Here is a 25,201-nt window from a genome sequence, read left to right as displayed (position 1 = left end):
TTTCACCTCCCAAGACTTTCAAATTATTGGGGAATGGGCACTTTCTTTTTCTATCCTCCAAGGCTAGAGCCACTAGCAGCTGCTGCTGTCACTTTGCCTTGAGGGTAGTACCTGCTCACATCTCCACAGAGAAAAACTGAGCCAAGAGCCGATTTCAGATACATCCCTGACAGTATCTTTTGAACGCCTAGAAATAGTACCCCCATCCCAGATTGTTAAATTGCTAATGCTGACAAATTTTCTTTTCTGCTTAGATCAGTTTGGATTGGGTTTATCCCTTTTGACAGAATTGGGACTAGAGGACCTGCCTCAAATTTCTTCTTCTCTACAAAATGTTTATTGCTCTTGCCCACAGGAGCTGATCTCTCATCAGTGTGCCTTTGGTCCTCGCACCACCACACTGGACTGGGCCTCTGTCCCGCAGCTCGGCTTGCCCTGCCAAACTATTCAGTCAGGGCCTCTGGGTTTCTTTGCTCCCAGACCACAGCACTGGGCAGTGAATCCACAGTGCAGCCACTGGCAACTCTTGCTCTTGCCCCTAGGGAGGAAGCCCTGTCCCCCCCCTTTTTTTTTTCTGGAAGACAAAAATTGCATTACAAAGTCCCTGACTGACCTCTTTCTTTCCTAATATTCACAAGGAGACCATGCTGGCAAACACATATTGCTTTATTTAGTGTTTCTCCAGGTTGCAAAAGTGTCGGCAGTGGGCTGAGACCCCTGGAGGGCACAGAGGCAGCTGGGCAGCCCCCAAGCCCTCTGGGGCAGAGGGGAAGCAGCAGAAAGAAGTGATGCCCCTGCCAGCCCCTTCTCAAGGTCAGCCCCTTCCCCATGCACACAAGCCAGGCAGAGGCCAGGCCAGTAAAGACTCTAAATCTTAAACTGGGTCAAAAGTGTATGGGAGGGAGATGTCATCCTGAGGCATGAACTCAGGCAGAAGTGTTCCTCCCAACTGGTGGCCCCTAAGGGTGATTGCTGGTCAGGGAGCCAGATGCACACTTAAGACATGACCCATGTTTTATGGGGTTCCCCTGTCCCTGGGAGTGGCAGTGAAGTGTGCTGAGGATGGGGCTGCAGTCCTAGTTTTGCCCCAACCTACAGTATGACCTTGGTCAAGTCCCTTTTCCTCTTTGGGCCTCTGTCTCTAATTCTGTTACCCCAGGTGGCTAGACTATATAATCTGAGTTTTCCAAATTTTATGGTTTAAGACTTCTTTCCCACCCCAGGATGCCCTCAGACTGGGGATGACAATATTAAAAGGGCATTTTTTAATTTATACTGGGGCTTGAACCCAGGGCCTCACATATGCTAAGCATGGGCTCTAACATCAAGCTATACCTTCAGACTCTAAAAGGGCATTCTTAAGGCAGGAAGAAGGCAGGCAAAGGTGGTCTCAGCCCCCAGGTGGAGGTCAGAGAGGGCTGCAAAAGGTATATGTGGACAGACAGGCAGGCAGACAGACAGACAAGGTGCCAAGGGAACGAGGAGAGGGTGGCCTGGCCAGGGGAGAGGGCCCACAGCCCAGCCCACCCAACCTCTCAGCTACATTCCTTGCCCTGTTTGAGTCAGGAAAAACACATCCAGTGTGCCTTGGGATAGGAAAATGGCTTTTTTTAAAAAATAGTTTCCTATAAAGCATCAAAAAATCTCAGAGAAAATCTCAGCAAAAATTCCCTTCTCTCACATATTTGGCATCAGCATTGGGCTGGCATGGCTTGCTCTGGCCCTGGCTTTCCTATTGCTGTGGCCCGGCCTGGCCCACTCCTGGGGTAGCTCCATAGCCCCTGCTGTTTCCTTGAGAGAGGAGTGAGCAGGAGGCAGGAGGCTGCAGGTGGGCTTTGAGGTGTCCCTGGGTCCCTGTCTGGAAGCTCGAGTCTTTGGTAACTGGGAAAGGGAGAATGGGTAAGCAAAGCATTGAGAGTTCGGAGGGGGTCCAGTGGGCACCTTCATCACCGAGAATTCAGCCGTGGGGCCACCTGTGGGGGTGTGGGAAAAGTCAAAGTGGTGAGTGGGCAGCAGCTGCTCTGGGTACTTGTCCCAGGTTAAATACAGGCAATAGCAGACTAGGGTGGGGTGGGGGTCTAGTGGCCTCACTTCTCAAGACTCTAGACCTACTCCCATAGGAAAATTTGCTGCCTTAGCCACAAGGGGGGCTCTCCTCCCATCTAGGCCACCATCAATCAGCCTCTCCCTTACAACCTCATATTGTTAGGTGTTTTTTGTTTATTTTGTTTGCAGTACTGGGGACTGAACCCAGGCCAGGAGTGCTGTACCACTGAGCTACATCCCAGCCAACCCTTTTTATTTTTTGAGACAGGGTCTTGCTAAGTTGCCCGGCTGGCCTCAAACTTGTGATTCTCCTGCCTCAGCCTCCCAAGTTGTTGGAATTATAAGTATATGCCACAGCATCCAGCCCTCTGCTGCCATTTTTATGAGCTTCCTCATGGGAGTTCTCAAATGGTCCCTCTGGCCCTTCATGGATGGGCAATAGGATAAAGGGGGTGGTGGTATGGTGCCCTTCGGATTGAGACCACGATTGAAATGCCCAGGCTCTGCCCAGCATGCCAAGGAAAGCTTGGCTACTAGAGGCTCTACCCTAGTCCAAGGACTATCAGTAGGAAGTAGGGTATTGCCTGCTGGCCTTACCACAGCCAGGTGCCCATTCTTGGCCTTGGTGATAAGCAGCTCTGAGCCAGGTGTGAAGTCAATGATGCCATCCCTGCCAGGTCCCCCTGCAAATGTGATGCTAGAGGGAAAAGAGCATATAAGGACTTTTTCACAGAGACAGACTCCCTAGGGTGGGTCCCTGCCCTGTCCTTAGCTTCAGAAATAGCCCACTCACCACCTCTAATGCCTTACCTGCCCTGGTTGATGTTGATGTTGTTCACACGATCCGCACTGAGGGCTGTCTTGGTGAGTGTCTCAATCACATGGTCACTCTGTAGTACCACATCCCCCTGAATGGCCAAGACAGCTTTAGGAATCAAGCCTTGTCCCGAGCTACAGGACCACTCCCACCTCCTAAACCCTAAAGGCTCACTTTCTGCTTATTGTCCTCACGCTGCACATGAAGCACAAAGAGGCTGTCACTCAGGCTGCTGACAGAGATTCCTAAGGGGGGAGGGCAGAGGTCAGGGATCAAAGATCAGAGCAGGGTCCCTCCCTACACAGCCTTGGACTCTGGCTGACCAGTCAGGTTGGCGTAATCGATCCTCTGCTTGACTTTGGCATCCTCCACGATGACCACAGCGCTGGGTGTGAGCAGTAGCTGCCGGGAGCGAGGCTTGTAGCCCTTGCGGTCATATTTCACTACTGGCACAGCATACTGAAGACAGAGGGCAGGGTGAGAGATAGGGAAGGGACTGAGTGGCTAAGCAGCTCCAGGGATGACCTTATTGCCATTTTCTCATTTTTTGGGGGTACTAGGGATTGAACTCAGGGACACTCAACCACTGAGCAACATCCCCAACCCTATTTTGAATTTTATGTAGAGTCAAGGTCTCAATGAATTGCTTAGCACCACACTGTTGCAGCACCACACTGTTGCTCAGGCTGGCTTTGAACCTGTGATCAGCCTGCCTCAGCCTCCTAAGCCACTGGCATGCACCACTATGCCCAGCTATGGGATGACCTTCTCTCTCTTTTTTTTTTTTCTTTTATTTGTTTGGTGCTAGGGATCAAACCCAGGATCTGTGCATGCAAGGCAAGCAGTCTACCAACTGAGATATATCCCCAGCCCCTGGGATGACCTTCTTATCCTCCACCTGTGCCCTGACCCAACCACTTCCAGACCTTGGCAACAGAATTGTGCTGGGCTAGGGACTACAGGCAGGGTCTCACCTGGATGGATTCAGAGCCTAAGGCCTGCAGCACTTTGGGACTGATCTCATCTGTGCCTGCAACCCAGATGGGGGAGAGAGTAGTCAGAGAAGTTGAGAGGGAAACAGGATGGTTTTGTTTGTTTGTTTGTTTGGGTTAGTGAGGATTAACCCAAGGGTGCTTAATCACTGAGCCACATTCCATATTTTTAATTTTGAGACAGAGTCTCACTAAATTGCCCAAGCTAACCTTGAACTTGTGATCCTCCTACCTCAGCCTTCCAAGTCACTGAGATTACAGGCATGTACCACCACACCTGGCCATGATGGAGGGTTGGAGGAATAAAAAATCAGGGGCTCACCAAGCCGTGTGCTGATGAAGAGTCTGGGGACACTCTGGGGGTAATTATCCTTCTTGCCTTTGAAGATCTCACTAGCCACTGCCTTTTGCTGAAGCTGAAGAAACAAGGGGAGTAGAGGAGTGTTATAAGGGGTGGGGAAAATAGGGAGCATAGAGTCCCAGCCTTAGAAATCAGGAGAACCTCCCTTAGCTGCTCTCAGGTCCCAAGAAACTGGGACTAGCCACCAGTACTTTCTTTGCCTTTTCCCCAACCAACCAAGGCAGAGAGCTCCCCAGAAGAGTCATAACAGCACTGTTAGCATCCAGGCCTGACTTTGGGAATGATTTCCAAAACAAATACCTGTTAGGCTCTGGAGCCCCCAAGATTCAGTTTTGGCTTGGAATCTTAGAGGACTGATTGCTAAATATTCAAAGCTATTACAGATTATCTGAGTTGGGTGGGTGCTTTATCAATACTGTGTTTGCAAACACAAGGCACATCACCCATCAGTATCTGACTCCATGATTAGGGCAGACATTAACAACTGATCACAGTGAATCTGCAACCTTTACATCATGGGGCACTGAAAAGCCTTCACCACTCAAGTTAAAACAACCCACAAGAGGAACACTATTTGCCTCCAGCTTCCACTGCATGAGGTGATAGGGACCTGGGATCCATCTAAGGTTAGATGGTAAATCAGAAGTATAATGCTTCCCTGGGCCAGCACTCTTCATTTGATGCCTGCTGCCCCCAAACCCCACTGGCTAGTCCTTGCTAGTCTAGCTCCCCACACCTGCTGCTTCCACTCGGGGCTGATACTCCGGCAGTACTTCCACACCATGTTCTTCATGCACAATTCCCGTAGAAGCTCTGAGGCCTGTGGGAAAGAGAAAAGTCAAGAGTATTTACCTAGCCTGACTTTCTTCCCTCTGAAGACCTGCAACATATGCCCACCAACAAGTCTTTGTACAAGCAAGGCCTCCTCAACTTGACAGTCCTTCTGGTCCTGAGCACTTTCTCTCTAAAACTCATTCTTCATAGCCCTCCTCCACTTCCTCTCCCTCTTTGGGCCCTCCCTAATCACCCCTCTGCCAAGTGTTTTGATGGTTCCTAACCCAGCCGGGAGGACTCACTGACCTCGCGCAAGGCAGGTGGGGGAGTGGGCCAGGAAGTGTCCAGGACATTCCGGGGCAGCTGCCGTCGCAGGTTAAGCAAAAATGAAGTGCGTACATGATCCAAGAAGAAGGCATTCTCAGGACAACGGGGTGCGTGGCGCAGGATGAAGCCACGGATGAACCTGGGGGTGGCAGGCCAGGCAGGGTTGGGGTAAGAAGCCTGGCACTGGACCCCCCCATCATATATCCCTTATCCTGCAGCCCTTCATCATGTCCCCATGCTTACCGCCGGATGGTCTGTGCCGCCCACTTCCTCTTGGCTGCCTTCCTTCGGCCTAGTGTTCCACGCCACCACGACTGGATGCAAATGGCTGTGGGGACCACAGATAGCTGACCTCTTATCTCCTTATCACAGTAGCCCACCCTAACCCAAGACTCCGCCACCCCAAATAACCCTGGGCCCCCAAACCTGATCGCTTCACCCGGAGGAATTTCTGCCGCCAGTGAAAACCCTTCCAAGCTGCTTGGATCTTCGTGGCTATGGTTGGGAAAGAAATTCAACTGGCTGGAGGTCAGGGTCACCAAGCCTGGCACTGTCAGAACTCAATGAGTGGCATGAATGAGGGAGTGGCTGAATGAGCTACTGTGTGAAAGGACAAATGAGAGTAAATGAAGAAAAGCAAATGAATGTGAGAATATGCCCAGAGTTTGCATCCAGAGACCAGGCTGCAGGCTGGATTGTGGGCATTGGGGCTGGAGCTAGTAAGGAGGTGGGGGAGCTGAATGTAGGTGGGGCAGACTTCCTGGAGAAGGAATGCAAAAGTAGGGACTTCTTCCCTGTTCCCCAGAAGGGACTAGAATGGGGCAGGAAGGGTAGATCTCCTTCTCACCAAGGCTCTGCCGACGGACCTCCAGGGCATCCTCTGTGGCAAACAGGGTCTTGGGGAAGCGTATGAAGATCTTGGTCCTGGGAGAGCAGCAATAATCAGCCCCTTGTTGCCACCTCTCATATCTACCCAGCCACCAGGAATGAGGACCACTCACCTGCCCATCTTGTACTCTTCTGGCTTGTAGCCGAGGTGTCTGACCAGCACAGCCACACCATCCTGGGGCCGTCCTGCCCATGTGGGCCATGTCTCTGGGCACAGTGATTTATATCTGGAGATAGGAGAAGCAACATGCACCTAACCACACCCCAGCCAACACTCTTCTCTGAAGGTCCCTACCAGCTTTCCCTGGGCATCTCCTAGGTATTCCTACTGACTTGTTCACAGCTTATAGAGGGTGTGTGTGTGTGTGTGTGTGTGTGTGCACGCGCGCACACATTTTAAAGATAAGGAAACAAAGGTATCCTCATCTACCTAAGACCAAGGGTTAGAAAATGGCAGAGATGGGCTGAGTGCAGTGACACATGCCTGTAACTCCAGCTACTTGAGAGGCTGAGGAAGAGAGGATCATAAGTTTGAGGCCAGAGGATCATAAGTTTGGGCAAGTTAGGGAGACCCTGTCTCAAAATAAAACTGGGCTGAAGAAGTATTCAATGTTAGACCACTTGCCTAACATGTGGAGCGACGGGTTCAATCTCCCAGGGGGCGGGGGGAGAGGGTTGGGGAGGAGAAAAAAAAAAAAGTTGCAGAGATGGAATCATACTGATCAATTCCCCAGGCCTTTAACACAGAATAACCAAACTGCTTTATTCTCTGAGTTCCCTGTAAACTCTGGCCCCGCCCTTTTCCATCTGTTTTGTGATAGGCTTGTGGATGCCTGCCTCCTGCACCCTCCTCGGGTACTTCAGGAGGACAAGGCCTACAGGAAGCCTAGTGTGGTCTCTTCCAAGGATTACACTGGGCCTGCAGCATAAAGTGGTTCTCGGTATGGGTCCCACAGCAGCTCAGAACCTCTGCGTTCTCAACTCTAAAACAGGACTCTGAAGGCCTATGCTCCCTCGTGGAGCCTCCGAGATCCCTCCCGCCCCTTTCCTTCTCATGAGAGCCCCGCCCACCTCTGCAGGAAAGCCTCGTATTTGCGACGATAGGCGAAGCCAGCTCTGCGCACGCGCAGGTTCTCCATCAGCCCCAGGTACTTCACCTGGTGCCGAATCAGCACCTCATCAAAGCGGCCTGGGGGAAGGGTAAAGGGGTGGTCAGCCGCCAGTCATCCCTGTAGGGGAGGCCCAGACCCCGCAACCCCGTAGGGGCCGAGGACCTACCGGGCTGTTTGGCATCGTTGGGCTTGATGCAGCGGATGTAGGCAGGCTCCTTAGACTTCAGAATCTCTACCAGCTGCAGGAGGCTCATTTTGAATTGGGTGGCCACCTGGCGAGTCCAGAAGAATAGAAACTTGGTCTGAGTGAGGCTAAGGCCGCTCACCTCTGTGTGTACACACCCTACCCCTGCAAAGCTACTGACCCCTGCAGTGGCCCTCCTCTCTGCTTGGGCCTTACTTCTTCCGACTACTCCTCCCTCACAATAGAGGAAGGGTCCGACTCTGCACATCTCTCTCTCCGACTGGGCTACAGACCTTAACTTATCTCTCTCCAGCCTAAAAATCCTGCTCAGGCCCCTGGCAACCTCCATTCTGTATCTCCCTTTTGCAACCACTCTTCCCAGAACTTCAGAGCTACGTTCCTAAACAGCAAGTCCTATACCTATGCATTCAACTATTGTCTCTATATGTTGCTCTGCAGGACCTTCAAGGACCTCAGGCCTGTAAAGAAACAGACTGCTTAGCAAAAATTTGCAATCTCCTGTGGTTATATTAATAACAGAGGTGAATCAATCACAGTAGTGCACGCCTATAATCCCAGCAAATCAGGAAGCCAAAGCAGAATTATGAGTTTGAGGTTAGGCCAGGTAACTTAGTGAGATCCTGTCCCAAACAAAACAAAACAAAACTGGGCATGTGGCTTGGTGATAGAATACTTGCCTAATATACGCAAGACCCTGGGTTCAATTCTAGAACCAGAAAATAAACAAACAAATAAATAAATAATAGTGGTGTGTGCCTGGAGGTTCTGGGAACACCAATTAGGGACAACTCATTAGTCTATGAGTGTAAAGGGAATCTGGAAAGATCTTCTGGCAATGAGATTAAAAGGATAAGTAGGAAATGGCTGGACAGAAGACAGGCCAGACAGTGGTCCATGTCAACATATCAGGAGGCTAAAGCGGGAAGATCTCAAGTTGAAGGCCAGCCTAGGCAACTTAGTGAGACCCTGCCACAAAATAAAAAATAAAAAGGCATGGTGGTGTATCTCAGTGGTAGAGTGCCACTGGGTTCAATTCTCAGTATTTCAAATAAAAAGAAAGAGGTAAAAATGTCAGTCTAGGAAGAGAGATGGCCTTAGCAAAGAGCTGATATATGCAGGGAGCTATAAGCATACAAGAATCCAAGTGAGGTTACAGAGGCAAGCAGTGGTAGTATCATCAGTAAGTCACACTGAACACATTGGATTTTATCCTGAGGAAACTAAGGAGCCAATGAGAAATTTGGAGAAAGGGAGTGACATAAAAAGATATTCATTTTAGAATATCTCTACAGATGTGTGGAAGATGGATTGGTTAGCCAGGAAATCAGGAAGGAGGCTGGCTGGCAGAGAGGAGAGAGAATGATCATTAATGTGGATCAGTGGTTATATGGAAGGAATGGAGAGGAGGGAGTTGAGAAGTAATCGGGCAATAAACAAGATCCAGTGGTTGGAATGGGGGAGAGTGAAGAACAAGGGAAGATGGCTAGATCCCCAGCCTGCAGGACTAGGTAGAGGGTGATGCCTATCTTGAATTAGGGACACAGAATGAGCAAGGCTAGGGGTCTGGGCAACCAAGGGCCCACTTGTGTGTGTTGTGGAGAATCACCAGATGTATGAATTTGTGGTTTTCTGGAGGGGCCTGGGCAGAAATGGGTAGGCAAGCAACCTAAGTGGGAGACAATGGGGTCAGGAGGGTGAGGGTACACAGGGTGAGGGAGGGTGAACAGCAGCAGGGAGCAGGCAGGGTCCCAGGAGGGCAACACAATGCCTTGGTGCCCTGCCTAGCAAGCATGTCTCTGCCTTCAGCACTCTGGCTTCTACTTGCCTCCTGATCTCTTTACTGACAGGGGCTACCTGACTCCTCTGCAAGCTCAACAGTCACGTCTCTGCCCTTAGCTCCGCAGAGCTCTTCTTGCATCCAGCACTACTGGCCACACCTGCCATCCAGCCCTTTCCCTGTGACGTTCCTTTCCTGCTGACCTCCTTTTTTGGCCTATGTGTATCTGTGTTGGACCCTCTTGCTGCCTACAGTGCCCCCTCCCACTACGGGTCCATCAGACTGAAAAGCACTTCCTCATTCTGAAGTTATCTCAAATACTTCCACTTCCAGGGGCCCTCCCTGACCTCCCACCCACCTCACCTCTAGAGTTGGCTATCCCCTCTCTTCTTCTGTGCATATTCTGTAAGAACACCTATTTTTTCTTTTTTGCTTGTCTGTGTGTTCCTGGGGATGGGACCCAGAGCTCCCTAGGTGCTAGGCAAGCACTTTACTACTGAATTACATGTCCAGCTGCACATTTTTGTATCCTCAGTGCTTAGCAATGTCTGTTACAAAGTGTCTGATAGGTGAACACTCACAAGCACCCACATGGAAAGGTGTACACACATGGATTCCCCCACTGTAACAGGCATACACAAACAAGTCCACACCTAAGAGACAGGTGGACACTCAGGCATACATTTGTAAGTAGGCAAAGATGCTCCAATGGGCAGCTTCCTAGAGACACACACAGATGTGCACATGGGCACCAACAAACATGCTCACATGCACAATGCCAACTCCAGGCCCAAGTGGGCACTCATCCATGCTCAGGTACACACACGCTCCCTCAGGTCCCACAGCCTCCGCACCGTCTCTGGCCGCTTTTTATCACTGAGTTCACTCCGGTCGAAGCACTGGCTCATAATGGGATTCTTTGAGCTGCACATGGTCTGTGGGGTCAGAACAGGAGGTTAAGGTGGGAGCAGAGGCAGACACAATAGATTCCTGGGCACAGGGGCATACAGAGTTGCCCCCTACCCTGTCACCCCCATGTCCTCCTCACCTCTTTCAGGTTCCGGAAGAGAAGGTCGTTGTTTTTATCCAGAAACCCTGGAAGGAGATGGCAGATGAGGGGTGAGGGAGTGTCCCTCCCAGTTCCCAGGGGTATCCAGCTTCAAGATCCTCACCAGTCACGCTGTAGGTCACCTCCCCAGCATAGTGCAAAAGGCGGAACTCCCCACGGCCCAGGGATTTCCTGGTCCGCTGGTCAGCCAGCTTGTGCCTGGGGGTGACAAGGACATGAATCTACAAATTGCTGACCCAAGTCATGCCCCTGCATGCTGAAGAGACCTTGAGAGTAGGAACCAGCACCCAGTAGGGAGCAGACATGCCCCAAGACTGCCCCCACAACCCACAAGTCATGTGGCAGACAGCAGGAGGTACACCCTGTGTACCCTCATCCTCCTGACCCCACTGTCTCCCACATCAGCCCCCCTGCATGATCTCTGAGGTTCAGGAAGGTGGCCTGCCTTGCCCAGGGTCACACAGTGCCAGGACCTAGGCCTCTGGACTACCAGGCACACAGGGCAGAAGGCTAATTTCATTGCTTCCAGCTGCTGCTTTACTATGCCCAAAGTGAACTGTCCACTGTATTTTCAGAATGGAATTTGCTTAAGATATTACTTACACTTTAAATATGTCTATATCCTTTAACCTATTTTCTGCTTTTAAGAACTGTTTCAGGGCTGATTTTGCTCAGTGGCAAAGCACTTGCCTAGTATTCATGAGGCCCTGGGTTCCATCCCCAGAGCTGGAAACAAAAAACTATTCCAAGCAGATTAACCAGAGATACAGGCAAAGATTTAAGGCACAAAGATGTCTGTGACAGCCCTTAGTTATTCCAGCAAAAACCTGGAGGCTGGCCAGGGGCTCCCAAAGGCCAAGTAAAAACCACAGGGTTTTTACATGGCCTTTGGATTAGAACCATTGGAGGAAGCATTTTGAAAAAAAATTTCTGTTTGATGATATAGGAGAACACTGAGGATCTAACATTATCCTGAGCCTTATGCACAATAAGTTCTTGACTATGAAAAAAATGTATAGAAAAAAGCAGGAAGGAAATGCCTTGAATTGTTAACAATGATGGCCTCTGGATGACAGGGTTACAAGAGACTTTTGCACATATTCCAGCTTTTTTTTAATGAGCAATATTATTTTTACAATCAGAAGCAAGCTTTTTTTTTATTGTTTGTTTTTTTAGCTTCTATTTTTTTCTTAGCACCAGGGATGAAACCCAGGGCAGCTCTACCACTGAGGGACACCTCCAGCCCTTTTTCACACACATATATATATATATATATATTTTTTTTTCTGGTTGTAGATGGACACGATATCTTTATTTATTTATTTTTATGTGGTGCTGAGGATCGAATCCAGTGCCTCATACATGCAAGGTATACTCTTCCATTGAGCTACAGCCCCAGTTCTTTTAAATTTTTTAACTATTTATTTATTTATGGCACTAGGGATTGAATCCAGGGCACTTTACCACCAAGCTATATCCCATAACTTTTTTTTTGGTACTAGGGATTGAACCCAGGTGAACTTTACCACTAAGTTATATCCCCAGCCCTTTTTATTTTTAAAATTTGAGACAGGGTCTTGCTAAGTTGTTTAGGGCCTAGCTATATTGCTGAGGCTGGTCTTGAATGTGTGATCCTACCACTTCAGCCTCCCAAGCCACTAGGATTATAGGTATGTGCCACCACACTCAGCAACACCCTGTCTTTTTTATTTTGGGGCAGGGTCTCACTAAATTGCTCATGGCCTCACTAAGTTGCTGAGGCTGACCTTGAATTTGAGATCCTCCTGTCTCAGCCTTCTGAGTTGCTAGGATTACAGGCATGCACCACAGCACCCAGTCCCCTTTGTTATTTCTTGAAATAGGGACTCACTAAATTGCCCAGGCTGATCTCAAACTTCAGATCCTCCCGAGGATTGGGATTATAGTCATGTACCACTGTGCCTAGCAGAAGCAAGTTTTTAATGTTATTAAGCAAATAATAGTCAAAGCTTTGGCATTCAATAGCCCCAGGACTAAGTCTCAGCTCTGCAAGCTAGCTGTGAGATAACCTTGGGCACTTCAATCTGAGTCTCGCTATAAAATAGGGAAAACACCAAGAATGTCTCCTTAAAAGATCATTTATAGGTTAAGAGATGATGTGCACAAAGTACACAGGACAAATTGAGACAAAGATGCTTGCTTCTGTTTCTATCCCTTCTTGCTTTTAAATAAAACAAGTCTCAGTAGGGCTTGATGCTGCACGCCTGTAATCCCAGCAGCTCAGGAGGCTGAGGCAGAAGGCCTGTGAGTTCAAAACCAGCCTCAGCAACTAAGCAAGACTGACTCTAAATAAATAAAATATAAAAAGGGCTGAGAATGTGGCTCAGTGGTTAAGCACCCCTGAGCTCAATCCCTGGTACAAAAAAAAAAAAAAAAAAAAGTCCCAAATAAGGAAGCTAAACAACCAAAAAAAACTTAGCAAGTTTCATTCTCTTAAAAAAAAAAAAAGGAGGAAGCCATGCTCTAGAAATGGTGGCTTTGTGCAACTTTCCCTAACTTAGTACTTTCCCTGTGGCTGGTGGGTTGTATGTGGGAGGGAGTGTGGGGCGGCGCGGCAGGCGGTGGGATGAAACCCAGGTTCTGGTAGGCATGTGCTCTACCTTTTGAACTATGCCCCCAGTCCTGTAGCAGAAGTTAATCACTATGAACCCAGCCTTCCACAGGATTTGCCCCAAGTGGGCTCTTGCCCCAGAAATTCTGCCACCCTACTCACGTGAGGAAGTGTGGATGGTGCTTGACAGTGTCCTCTAGCTTCTCCAGGAAGCTCAGGTCTGTGGCCTCCCCAGGGCGCAAACACTCCTCATCCTAGAGGAGGGAACAGTGTGAGGGAGGTACTAGGGGAAAGGCTGGAAAGCACAGAAGCTTCTAGGTACTGTGAGGGGAAACAAAGATGCAGGAGAAAGAGCAGAGCATAGGGAACCCCCACAGGGAGCTTCCAGACCAGGCCAACATCCATCCATCTCACACTGCCCAGCCCCACACCCTGGCCCTCTGTGGACCAGCCCGGAGAGAAAGGAAAAGGGGAAGATGTTCTCCCATCTGGCCCATAACATGAGCAGAGGACTCACCAAGATGGAGATGATGCCCTTGAACTTCTCCTCTACCAGGTCACAGATAATCTTATTGTTGAAGTACTGAACAGGCTCCCACTGCAGGGAAAGGGAAGGCGGACATCATCGTGGGGTCCCACACCTTCTCCCAGAGTCCCAGTGCCTGACTTCCTGTGGCACAGGGACACCTCAAGCTCACACGCACCGCGATTCCCTCGGCCTCGTACTCTTCCTGTTCGGATTTGAGTGTCAGTTCAATGAAGAGCTGCTGCAGCTTCTCGTTACAGTAGTTGATGCAGAACTGCTCAAAACTGTGGGGAAACAGAAGAACCCATAGTCGCATCAGAGGACACAGGGCCAGGGCCAGGGGAAGGACAGGACAAGGCCCCTGAGCAGTCAGGTAAGAGATGCAGAGCCAGACCCAGGCTGGCTTGGGGGATCATTAGAATGACAGGCAGGGGGACAGAGGAGAGGGACCAGGACAGTAAGACTAAGTGGCTGGCAAGGGGTAAGGGCAATGCTGACCTGTTATGCTGAAACACCTCAAAGCCATAAATGTCCAGGAGCCCAAGAACCGTGGTACTCCGCCAGCTGGGGCTCTCAGCATCCTAGGGCCAGTCATTCAACCAAGAGCATGGGTCTTGGTGTCTGCCACCCCAGCTCCCAGCTCTAGCCCTCCCTGACAAGCCTCCCTGACTGCCTCGGAAGCAGCGTGGACCAGGTCCTCACCTTGGAGGCCAGTGACCTGTTGATCTTCCCAACCAACCAGGTGAAAGTGCGACTATACACAGCCTTGGCAAGAGCATCCCGTGCGTATGCAGCCTGCTCCAGGTTCAGGGGGCTCAGGAGCTGTAGCAAAGAGTGAGACTAGGATGAGTGCCTTCCATTCCATCTCCCCTTTGGACTCAGGAAGAAGACCAGGAAGTCCTGGCCAGCCTGTCCTTCCGCCTCCAGTGTGCCTGGGTGTGGAGAGTGGTGGTGGTATTAGGACATCAGCGGGGGACAAAGTAGCCACACCAGAGGGAAGGTGGTATAGGAAGAAGTGATCATTCCTGGAGATGGGAATCTTGATCTAAGCCTGACTTTGTCACCCTCTTCCTGTGTGACTTTGGCCAGCTCACTGTGCCTCTCTGAGCCACCCATCTTATATCCCTCCAGCACTGCTGAGAAGACCACTGAGCAGAACAGGAGGAAGGAGAACGATGGGAATGGGAGCTGCCCTAGAGTACCTGCACCTCCCCGCCAGTGACAAAGGCTTGGCTCACCTCTTCTCCCTTGGCGATGATCTTCCTATGCGTCAAGGCTTCCCTCAGTGTTGAGCCTTCCACACCAAGGAGCTGTCAAGGGACAGTGGGCACAGTGAAGGTGCAATCACCCTGCCCCTCCTGTTCTCCCTTGCCCCCCACCTACCACACATACCCTGGTTATGTACTTGAGCTGGTTCTCAGTGGTGACCTGGGCATTACTCTCCTCATCAGCAGCAAAGTGGATGTTGCCTAAGTGCAGGACACTAGCCACAATGCTCAGCAGGTCCTGGGGGAGCAGAAAGGTGACAGGTGGTGATTATAAGGGGGAAGGGAACCCCAGGAGGGGGACTAGAGATGGCCAGATGGAACAGGGGATATATGACAAAGCATCTGGGAAGAGGAGGGGATTAGAGGCAGAAACCGGCTTTAAAAATATAAGTTGATTTTGGAGCGATTGTAGGAGGAAAGAGAGAGGGTCCCCAGAGGAGCCCTCACCTCCACTTCGTCCTCGGTGAAGTCGATGACTGTCAGCGCCTTCCTGACAACCTTCCAGTCACTCTTGTCATTGATGGAAGAAACTTTGGCGCACTGGCCCTGAAGAAAGGGCAAAGCTGGGTTATCAAGCCCTGGCACTGTGTCCTTTGGGTGGCACCTGTCTTGCCAGCCTGCCAGCCACTCACCTTTACCAGGTACAGGTAGTTCTGGGGGTTTCTTTCCAAGCCCAGCCTGCGCAATGTCTCCTCCTCACCTCCCTCCAGCAGCTGGTAGAAGACATGGAAGTTCCGCTCCCCATGATTCTGGTGTACCACTCGGGACTTCTCCAGGAGGTAACTGAGGATATGGCCACCTATGGGGGCACCCTGTGGACAGGGCATGGCAAGGGGATAGGTTAGGGGGACTGAGGAATAGAGCTTATCTTTCCCTTGCTCCCCTGCAGACCTGGGCTCTAATTATAGCTCTGCCACTAGCTGTCTGGGCTCAGGCACATCACCCTCTCTGGCCTCAGTTTCTTCATCTAAGAAATGGGCAGGTTCAACTCCATGTATTTGATAGCTTCATTTGGGTACCTGACAGGTATCTTAAGTTCAATAGGCTTGACATTGCCACTCCTCAGATTAGTTCTTCTTTTGTCTCCCCATCTTAGTCAAGAGTAACTATATCCTTCTAGTTGTCCAGGCCAAGAAGCTTGTGGTCCTCTTGGATGCCTCTTTTTTTTATCATTTCCTCGATTCAATCATATTCAGTCCTGCTGCCTTAACCTTTAAAATACCCAGAATCCAACCACTGCTTACCACCTCCACTGCTACCACACTGGTCTGAGCCACTGTCATCTGTCACCTCCATTATTATTACATCAGCCTCCTAACCGGTTTCCCTGCTTGGCATAGTTCCCTTACCAACAGAGCAGCCAGAGTGACCTTTTCAGTAAGAAAGTTGGATCACAACGTGCTTCTGTTCAAAACCCTCTGATAAAACCCCCTTCCACTCAGAGTTCAAGAAGTAGGGCTGGGGGTAGCTCAGTGGTACAGCATGTGCTTAGCCCACATGAGGCCCTGGGTTCAATCCCCAGCACCTCCCACCCCGCCACACACGTTTTACAAAAATCCAAAAAGGACTGTACCATATGGCCTTCCCTCCTATTCCTTGGCCTCTTGCTCTCTTCTCTGGCCACAGGTCTGGCCTCCTTGCTAACCTTGAGCACACCAAGCATCCTCCCACTGCACGGGCTGTTCTGGCTGCCTGCACACTCTCCTCTAGGTAGCTGCCCCGCTTGCTCCCAACTCTGTTGAGCATTTACTAAACCACGACTTCTCAGAAAGGCCTATTCTACCTGCCTTATTTAAAATTCCAACTGCTCCTCACCCTTAACCTCATTTCTGCCATGTCCTAAATTATTATTTTTCTGTTTATTGCCTATTACCCCAGGAGGCAGGATTTATGTCTGGTTTCATTGCTATGCCAGCAGTACCTGGAATAGTGCCTGGCACACAGTAGGTGCTCAACAAATATTGAGCCTACTGATTGGAAAATCCCGCCCTCTCTTGTGATATACCAACAGATACCTTAAAGTCAAACTGCACATCCATGTACTTCCCAAATCGGCTGGAGTTATCATTCCGAAGGGTCTTGGCATTTCCAAAGGCCTAGGAATGGATAGTGGAATTAGAAGCACCTAGCATTCGCTCCCTGTCCCTCCCTCCCTTCAGATGCTGCTGTCCACTCACTTCCAGCACTGGGTTGCTCTGTAGCAATCGGTCCCGCACAGCACCCCCTCGCTCAGGGGCTGGGCAGGTCTCTGCATAGAACTGTAATAGCCGCTTGGTGGCCTCTGTCTTGCCTGCCCCACTCTCCCCAGAGATCATCACTGCCTGGTCCCGGCGTTCCGTGCGCAGTGCCCGGTACACAGTGTCAGCCACTGCAAACCTGGAGCAGAGATTCATCAGAGAATTCAGGGAGTAGAAGATTAAGTGGCTGCAGGTGAAGCCCCATGGATGGGTAGGAGATGCAAGAGTACTCCCATATTGAATTGGAGTTTACTTGTGGATAGAATTAGGGGATACTCTTGAGGTTGGGAGTTGGGGGTCCCTCAAGGGTATGGACCAAGGGAGATACTTCATAGTAGAGGATGGGGCCACTTTCAGGTAGAAGATTGTGAGGATCACTCCACTCTAGTGGGAGTGTTGGGGGTCACTCAGGTGGATGTTGGGGACCTCATAGGCAGGGCTAGGAGGTCCTCATGAATGGGGATCAGAGGTCATTAGGGTTGACAGGCCATGTCCAGGTAGAGTTGGAAGAATAAGTCAAAAGTGTGAGCTGGGCTTGGATTTAGGGGTCCCACTCATTTGGAGCTCAGAGATTCATCTCTGGATGAGGACTGGAGTAACTCTAGGGTAAGCAATTGTGGGGTTCCTCGCAGATGTGAACAGTGATTCACCCAAGGGGGATCATTTCAGAGTGAGGGTTAAGTGGAGTTGTTTTACATGAGGATGGCAGGGGAAGTGGAGGTCACTGCTGAAGGGTAAGGAGTCACTTACAGGTGGGGTGGCACTTCATAGAAACTGACGCCACGGTAACGCTCCATATGCTGCCGGCTATAAATCTGTAGGTCTCGGTAGGGGTTGACAGACACCAGGACGGGGCCAATGTAGGTCTAGGGGTTGGGGAGGAGAGTCAGAAGTTTGTCTCAGAGGCCCCTGATACTTTCTTCCCCCCTCAGTCCTGCCTCTTGTGCCCCCAGCATCACCCCCCCACCTCCCATCTTCCCACTTGGCCTCACGTAAATAAGGTTCTCCCGGAAGCGCCGCCGCAAGTTCTCAATGAAGGCAGCCTCGCTGGTGAAGTTCTCCAGCAGCACAAAATCTTGCACCCCCACCCGGTCACGGGCAGTCAGGGCACTCTCCATGGTTACCCGCACCCCGTCACTGCCCAGGGCCTGCAGGGAATGAGCCATGGGAGAGGGTCAGAGCCAGCAGTTAAGGCTACTCTCCTACCATACCTGTGAGCCCAAGGGGAGGGTAGGAGCATGTGGACATAGAACACAGAACATGCTGGGTATGGAGGGCCCAGGTAACAGGAGTCCAGCACACAAAAGATATGGGACCACATGGAACCAGGGCCTAGCACACAGGAGTACCCTGGGCCCAGCGGACATGGGAAGGCACTGGTTTTGTGTGGAGAGGTGGGTCCTAAGAAAGAACTGCTTGGAAAAGCAGAAAGAATGCTATGTTGACCTTGGACAAATACCCTCCTCTCTAAGGGTTGCTTCCTTCTCAGGGAGGAGTTAGACCAGGTGACCTCAGGTCCCTGAGCTCAGGGCCACGTGTGACAGGTGCTTTGGAGGACAAATTCTCAGAGTGAATTCTGCAGTCAGGGTGGGGCCACTTCTCCTGCTCCCACTCCTCAAAGCTCCAGGAGTTGAGAGTTGCTTAGGGACTAAGCAAGAGCTCCTCCTCCAAGGAGAGGGATTTCCCCAGGGGCCTCCAGCCCAAGTGGGACTTAACACCCACCCCTGAAGGGCTGGCTCTCCCTCCCGTAGCTGGGACCACTCCCTCCCCTCCAGCTGCTGGGCTCCTCAGAAACCTCCTCCTCTGAGAGTCCTAAAAAGCCTCAGGAGGCCCGGGTTTTACCAGGGAAAGCCCAGCTGCCACTGTTGGGCAGGGATGGGGCAGGCTTAGCAAGACCCTCATCCCATACCCAGCGCTGAGATTCTTCTTCAAAGAGAGTCTGGGGTCTCTCAGAAATTGACACCAAGAGTGCCAAGGGTCAGAAAAGGGTAAGGTGGTGGTGGGGTGGGTGTAGATCCCAGAGAGATCAGCAGGTCTGTTCTAACCACAGATGGCCCAGATCTCCAGCTAGGGGCACCCCTCCTCTGGGGCCTGGCACTCCCAGACTTATCCCTCACTGCTGCACTCCGATCCCGCCCGAAGTTGCAGCCAAATAAGGCTACAGTCCCCGCCCCTTTGCCCTAGGGCGAGGGGTCTAAGTGTTCTCAGCTGTCCCAAGGAACTATTCGCCTGGCCCCGGGTCCGAGCGTCCCGCGAGTCCCGCGACCCTCCCCGCCTCGGCCTCCTCTCCCTGCAACTTTCTGGGACGTTTTATCACCCGAAATTCCTGGGCCGCGCCCGCTTCCTGGCAGGGCTGAGGCGGAGCCGCTAGGCGGGAGGCCCGGGACCCCCGCCCTGCCCTCCACCCCAGCTCACCGACGCCCGGTAGCGCATCCTGCTTGACCGGCCCTGCGCCCCGCTCCTCTGCCTGCGCTCTGGGTCAGGGGCTCGGCCGCGGAGGTGGCGGCGGCGGCGTCAGAGAGGGAGGGAGGGACAGGCCCGCCCCCCGCGCCGCCCCCTCGCTGGCCTCTGAAGCGCGGGACAGGGACCTTGCCCGCCTCCCTCGGAGCCCGGACTCCGGGGTCCCTCTCCAGCTGGCGGGGGCGGGGTAGGGGCTAAAGGGGACCTCGGAACTGGAGAGGAGGTGGGCGGGGGCGGGCGCGAGAGGGGGCGGGGCTCCCCCCGGGGCCGGTGCTCCGCCTGAGTCAGGTTTTCCAGGAGGGACGTCGTTGGTTCCAGGGTGGGGCCCGGAACCCGCGCGGCCGCCGCGTCTACACGGACCCGGAACTCACTTCCGGGCTCGTGTCTACACTACGCGGCCTGGCCAGGCGCGGGACGAGGGCCGAGGTCCGTGGGTCCCAGAGGAAACAGGATTTTCCTCCCCCCAATACCAACCTCGAGTCCCGGGAAAGTTAAAAATAGAACGAAATGTCCAAATACGGCCGGCGCGCCTGGGCGGGCGGAGCCTGGGTGTGGGACCTTGTCCACCCCCAAACACACTCTGGAAGGCGGGCCGCGAGCCTTTAAGCTGAGGGAAAATTTCTTTAGGTCCTTTCGTCAGCGTGGATCGCACAACCCAGAAACAGGGGCGGCCACAAGGTGCCCCCTTTCTTTGAACAGTGTCCTTGGCCCTTCTGGAGGCCTCAGTTTCCCTACTGGGAAGCCCGCGTCCGACCTGACGTTTGAATCCAATACCCTTCTGCAACCTGGACATCCCACTCAGGCCTCTTTGCCCCGGGGATTCCTCCCTTTCTCCCTCTAGAAGGGACCTTTCTGTCTTGTCCTCCAGGATCTCTGCATTCCCTCTTCCAGGACGTCCTTTTTCTCCCCAAATCAGCCCCCAGCATCTGCACCCTCTCTGAAGGCATCAGCCCTCCTTTGGTTTGGGGGGTGGGGGGCTCTGGCTCAGATTCCATCAGTGGTGGAGATGGTGATGTCTAGAGCTTTCAAAGATCGTGGCTGATTTTTTTGTTTGTTTTCCCCCCAGTGCTGGGGATGGAACTCAGGGCCACGGTAGACAAGGGGTCTAACACCAAGCTACATTTCCATCTCCTCGGAATCTGTTCTTCATTCTTAAAATGAGGTTAACACCTGCCAGAAGTGTAGTTGGAATAGGCTGTGATAAAACGCTGAGGCATTTCCCAGACACTCAACACCGTTACCCTCTTCTCCTTCCTTCTCTCTACCACAGTCACTTCACACATGCTTGGAGACAGAGCGTCATACTTCTTATTTTGTGGGGAAAGCCCCTTAGGCGTGTCTATCTGTCACAAAGAACTCCCAAGTACTTTACCCGTCCCTAGCCTGCTAGATAAGGAACCTGAGGCGCACACAGCAGACACTGACTTGTCCTAGGGGGGAAAGGCGGAGCCAGGACCCAAAGTCCCTGCACTCCCCACAGTCTGACCTGGGCTCCCTGGAGAGGGGTTGAGGCTGCGGCAGGTGCGGGCTGCAGCCTCAAGGGGAAGGCTCATTACCTCGAAAACAACAGCCTGGCCAGAGCTAAGGCCCAGGGAGGCCCCCGTGAGGGGGCACCAGCTGGGAGATGGGGCCCTCTGGAGGGGGCAAGGGGACTGGGTGCCGCCGGCCACAGCTGGGAGATGGATGAGAGGAAGGTTCAGGGCGGGAGGTGGCGCTCTCCACGGTTCCCCCAGGTCTACAATCCAGAAAGGAGCCGGGAGACAATCTAGCTTGAAGCCCACCCAGGCGGGCGAGTGCCTTACAAGAGCCAGCGGGAGAGGGTCCAGAGAGCCCCTAAGTGGGCTCTGACTAGGGCGAAGAGGAGGGGCCGAGTGAGGAGGGGCCGAGTGAGGAGGGGCTGAGTGAGGAGGGGCCGGGTGAGGAGGGGCTGAGTGAGGCGGAGCTTCGCGGCCGCAGTGCCAGCCCCGCCCCACCGCGTCAAGAGGCTGGAATGAGGAGAATCCTCGAGTGGAGGGGTCCAGCGGGCTTTCCCCTATTGCAGGCAGCGCCGCCGCATTCTCTGGATGCCCGCTCCCGCCCCTGCAGCCACCGCCCGGCTGCGGAAAGAGGGGGCGTCGCCGCCGCCCTGCGGGCCGAAGCGGGCCAGAGCCCTGGCAACCCCCACGGGCCTGCTCCGCCTCTCTGAGCAGGAGCGTGAGTCCAGAGGAAGGGTAGGGAAGCCAAGAAGCTAGGGAGCGGGAGATGCCGCGATTAAGGCGACAGGGCCAGGCTCTTTCTGCGTCCTTAGCACGTTCTTATTTACCCACTTCATGAGGTCTATATTATTTCATTTTAGGGGGAAACTGAGGCTGGGTAAGTGAAGTGACTTGTTCAATGTCTCTAGACTTGTAAAGGAGCAGGATTGCAACCTGGGAACCCGAACACTCTACTTCTGAAGGGCTGCCCTAATGCCCACATTGTTTACAGGGATACCCTGCCAGGTTGTGACTTTCCTCAGGTGCCCCTGTCAGTGTCATGTGACTTTATTGATGTGTAGACCATAGGGGTGGCAGCTATAGCCCCCAAAGCATGGCTCTGAGCCTATGGGCTGGCTGCAGGCTGGGGTGCACCTGTGGTCTGAATGTCCCAGGACTTATTTTTCAAAGGCATCTCTGGATCTCCTCCCTCCTGGGGAGGTGTTTGTCATCACAGGGGATAGAGCCAACAGGAGACCTAGGTCAACAAATACACTTTAGCTAGTGTGGGCCAGGTACCTCCAAGCCTGACCTCGGTGGAAATGGGGGAGAATGGGCAGCTGCAAATGTTCCCCCTGTCCACTCGGGGCCATGCAGTCTGGAGGGACTGCTTTGAGGAGTCCCAAACTTATATCCATTGAGGCAGCCTTATGGCCTCTTGGGGTAGTGGAAAGACAACTACAGCCTGTCTCACTGGGCACAGAGAAGGCACTAAATTTAGATATATAAATATAAATAAAGTTAGATATATAAATATAAATCTTCAATCTAGGCCTAGGCTGCTCCACCAAGGACTGTTCCAGGCTTCAGGAAACTGTTGTGAGGGGAAATAGGAAGAAGAAGATAGGGACATTAGGGATCTACTCTGATTGCTCCAAGGACAATGTAGCTCCAGAACCAGGTATTTGTCCTGCCAGATATCTCTGCCTGGGGGTCCAGCCAAAGTAAACAGAGCACCTTGCCCCTAACAGAGTGCTGATCATCAGGACCTGGTATTAAACCCTTGGTCTCCTCTCTCACTCTTCCTTGCATTAGTTACATTCTGCTAAAACTTCATTCTGCTCCTCTATGACTGCTTCTGTTCTGGACCAAGATAGCAGCTTCTTAACTGATCTCCCTGCCTTCCTCTCACCAATCCATTTTCTCATAGTAGCCTGTGCTATTTACAAATGCACATCTGACAATTAACATCTCATATTAATGGAGTGAAGGTTTATAGGGCACCCCACCACGTGCCAAGCCTGTTCTTCACACCAACTTCAAGTCCCAGCATATGAATTCCTGAGGTCACCACTGTCCTTAGTTTACCCTACTGTTCCTGCATTCCTGTGTGACTGCAGTCCCTTCCCTCTCTGCCTCCCCTACTACTTCACACAGCCAGGAGGAGCTGCTGTTGCCCTGCCAGCCATCCGCCACACGTGGCTTTCTAAGCTGTGCCTTTGCACCTGCAGCTTCCTTGGCTCAGTACATTCTGCCTCACCACCTCACTGACTCTTAGTCATCCTTGAAGACAGCTCAGGTATCACCTCCAGAACCCCTTCCTGACTTCCCCCAACACAGCCCTCTCCTTACTGCATTCAGCACTAATCGTCTGTTTCCTTTTCCAGTCTCTTCTAGGAGACTGCTCCAGTTCTAGACACACTCAGCCAGGCACCCAATTGGGATTCAATAAGCCCCTCGTGGGCGCCGAATGAATGAATGAATCTCAGAACCCAGCGGTGTGAGTGAGGGTCCCAGCGTTCGGAGTTGAATAATGCCACTGGTCACCCATTCACTCTTTCATTCATCTTTTAAGCCCCCCCACTCGCCACACTCACCAGCCGGCACAAACGGTCACGGGCGCTGCTAGCCCAGAGGAGGCGGTGGACGGGAAGGGGCGGGGCTGGGGTGACTTCTCCGGAACCCAGAGGCAGAGAAGGCTGCGGGAGAGGCCCGAAGGGCGCCCTAGGTGCCCGGGTCCTGCGACCTAAGTCGCTCTTCCACGCCTTCACACTATCCGCAAGTAATCTTAAGTCCACACCAAGCTGAGACCCGGCGCCTCCGGACCCTGGGAGCCGCAAGTGCCAGGCCGAGCGGATCTTAAGTCTCAACCCGGCCAGAGACCCCCGCCTCCCTCATCGCATCTGTGGGCCGGCGCCTGCACATTCCCCCAACTCACTAGCTAGCGGAGACCTTCCGGGGCCACCCACGCGGCCGCTCCCCGCCCCATGCCCTGTCCATCGTACCTACCCGGCTCGGCTCTTCGGGTGTACGGGCGGGGGCCGGGGCACCCGGCTTGGCCGCCTCGGGAGTCCGTGGCCCGGGCACGTTCTCCCCGCCCAGGGCCCTCCAGGGGCCGGGCCGCCGCCTGTCGTCATCCCGGGCAGGGCCCAGATCCAGGCGCGCGCGCTCGCGCGCGCCCTCGGGCCCCGCCCCACCCTAGCTGGCCCTGGCCTAAGTAAGCCCTAGCCCGCATCCACTGAGGCTTGGTGCCGCACTCCTCAAACAAGCTTGCAGGATGAGGCGCGTCTCAGTCACAAGCGCACACGCTCAGACCCTACAGAAGATCCCGCTCCCTCTGCAGTGCTGGGTGGCAGGGTGCGTCCGCCCCTTCTCATGCTAAAGGCCCTTTACATCCCAAGAGCAAACCAGACGATCCTTTGCGTTCTTGGCTAGGGCAGTACTTCCTCCATTTCTAACTACCTCTTCTGCCTTCACCCATTTCCCCTTCCATCCTATTTGCCTTGAATCCCGAAGTCCCAGTTCCGCGGTACGGGCGGGAAAGGGGAGGCATTAATCCTACTACGCACCAGTTTACTTGCACTACTCCTTTGACCTCAGGGTAGCACCCTCAGCTGCTTGTTATGCCCAGTTCCATAGTCCAGCCTACTGCTGGAAGAAGTATGCAAACTCAGATCTCTGCTTTGAAAAATCCTGCTTCTGGTGGCCCCTAATACTTTATCCCCTGCTTTCACTCACTCCTTTTCCAGTTTCTTAACCACCAAGGATCAGAACCCATCCTTACTGCTCATGTCTTTCCTTGGGGCGTGCTTAAGAGAACTGGTCCGGCCCAGTGGAGACACTGCCACCCTTCCTCCCAGCCCAGAGCATCCCAATCTTACAAGCTTGCATGGTCTGTGGGGATGAACCACGCGGATGATCTCCCCCGTGGGTATCAGCTCCACTTGCAGCGCCATTCTGCTTTGTGGAAAGCCAGTGTGCTGATCGCTGAGCCGGGGCTGAGAAGATCTGCCTGCTTGCCTACTGGTGCTGGCCGATCGGAGGCCAGGAATCTACACTTTCACGCTGGGATGACCACTTGGTTCTGCTTCAACTCCAGCCCCAAGGGATATGGCTGGTCCAGCTCCTCAGGACACAGCTGGAGCAGTCCAGTCCAGGTCTGATTGAGAGGCCTGTTGGCCAGGAAGGTTGGGGCAGGAAGAGGAGGGGCTGAACCATGGAGGAAATGCCTGTTGTCCCAGGTAACCAGAGGAGCTGATGCAGTCACCCATGGGGGACCCTGAGCCTGTCCAGGTCAA

The 25,201-nt window shown here is 52.7% G+C and overlaps 1 protein-coding gene across 4 annotated transcripts; it reads right to left on the bottom strand.

Annotated features, from left to right (window-relative positions):
* Positions 1-629: 629 nt before the first annotated feature.
* Myo1c (myosin IC) lies at positions 630-25,069 on the bottom strand. 4 transcript variants are annotated; one of them, XM_026388812.2, is made up of 32 exons: positions 24,785-25,069; positions 17,982-18,137; positions 17,740-17,855; positions 16,930-17,128; positions 16,768-16,848; positions 15,385-15,564; positions 15,200-15,298; positions 14,877-14,990; positions 14,723-14,794; positions 14,187-14,306; positions 13,983-14,065; positions 13,663-13,768; positions 13,476-13,556; positions 13,121-13,212; positions 10,472-10,566; positions 10,348-10,394; positions 10,154-10,234; positions 7,484-7,589; positions 7,277-7,394; positions 6,319-6,432; positions 6,165-6,241; positions 5,744-5,812; positions 5,561-5,645; positions 5,297-5,456; positions 4,953-5,036; positions 4,178-4,271; positions 3,838-3,893; positions 3,187-3,322; positions 3,038-3,108; positions 2,857-2,954; positions 2,644-2,743; positions 630-1,973 (listed from the first exon to the last, which is right to left on the bottom strand). In XM_026388812.2, exons 1-32 carry the CDS (start codon positions 24,857-24,859, stop codon positions 1,947-1,949), a joined length of 3,192 nt encoding a protein of 1,063 aa, XP_026244597.2. In that variant the 5' UTR covers positions 24,860-25,069; the 3' UTR covers positions 630-1,946. The 4 variants fall into 4 exon arrangements, with proteins under 4 accessions (XP_026244597.2, XP_026244600.2, XP_026244599.2 ...); XM_026388815.2 differs by lacking the exon at positions 24,785-25,069 and adding an exon at positions 23,913-24,027; XM_026388814.2 differs by lacking the exon at positions 24,785-25,069 and adding an exon at positions 23,909-23,993.
* Positions 25,070-25,201: the final 132 nt, after the last annotated feature.

This window comes from Urocitellus parryii, chromosome 7 (assembly GCF_045843805.1).
Source record: "Urocitellus parryii isolate mUroPar1 chromosome 7, mUroPar1.hap1, whole genome shotgun sequence".
Taxonomy (NCBI): Eukaryota; Metazoa; Chordata; class Mammalia; order Rodentia; family Sciuridae; genus Urocitellus; species Urocitellus parryii.
Note: the sequence above shows the minus strand (reverse complement) of the source record. Positions and strands in the feature narration are given on the sequence as shown.

What these genes read in the sequence shown, in the direction of transcription:
- Myo1c (XM_026388812.2), bottom strand. Translation starts at nt 24,859, where the DNA reads ATGGCGCTGCAAGTGGAGCTGATACCCACGGGGGAGATCATCCGCGTG. An exon ending in CAACGATGCCAAACAGCCCG is followed by an intron (nt 7,395 to 7,483) that starts GTAGGTCCTCGG and finishes CCCTTCCCCCAG; the next exon opens with GCCGCTTTGATGAGGTGCTG. An exon ending in GCGGCACAGACCATCCGGCG is followed by an intron (nt 5,457 to 5,560) that starts GTAAGCATGGGG and finishes TGCCACCCCCAG; the next exon opens with GTTCATCCGTGGCTTCATCC.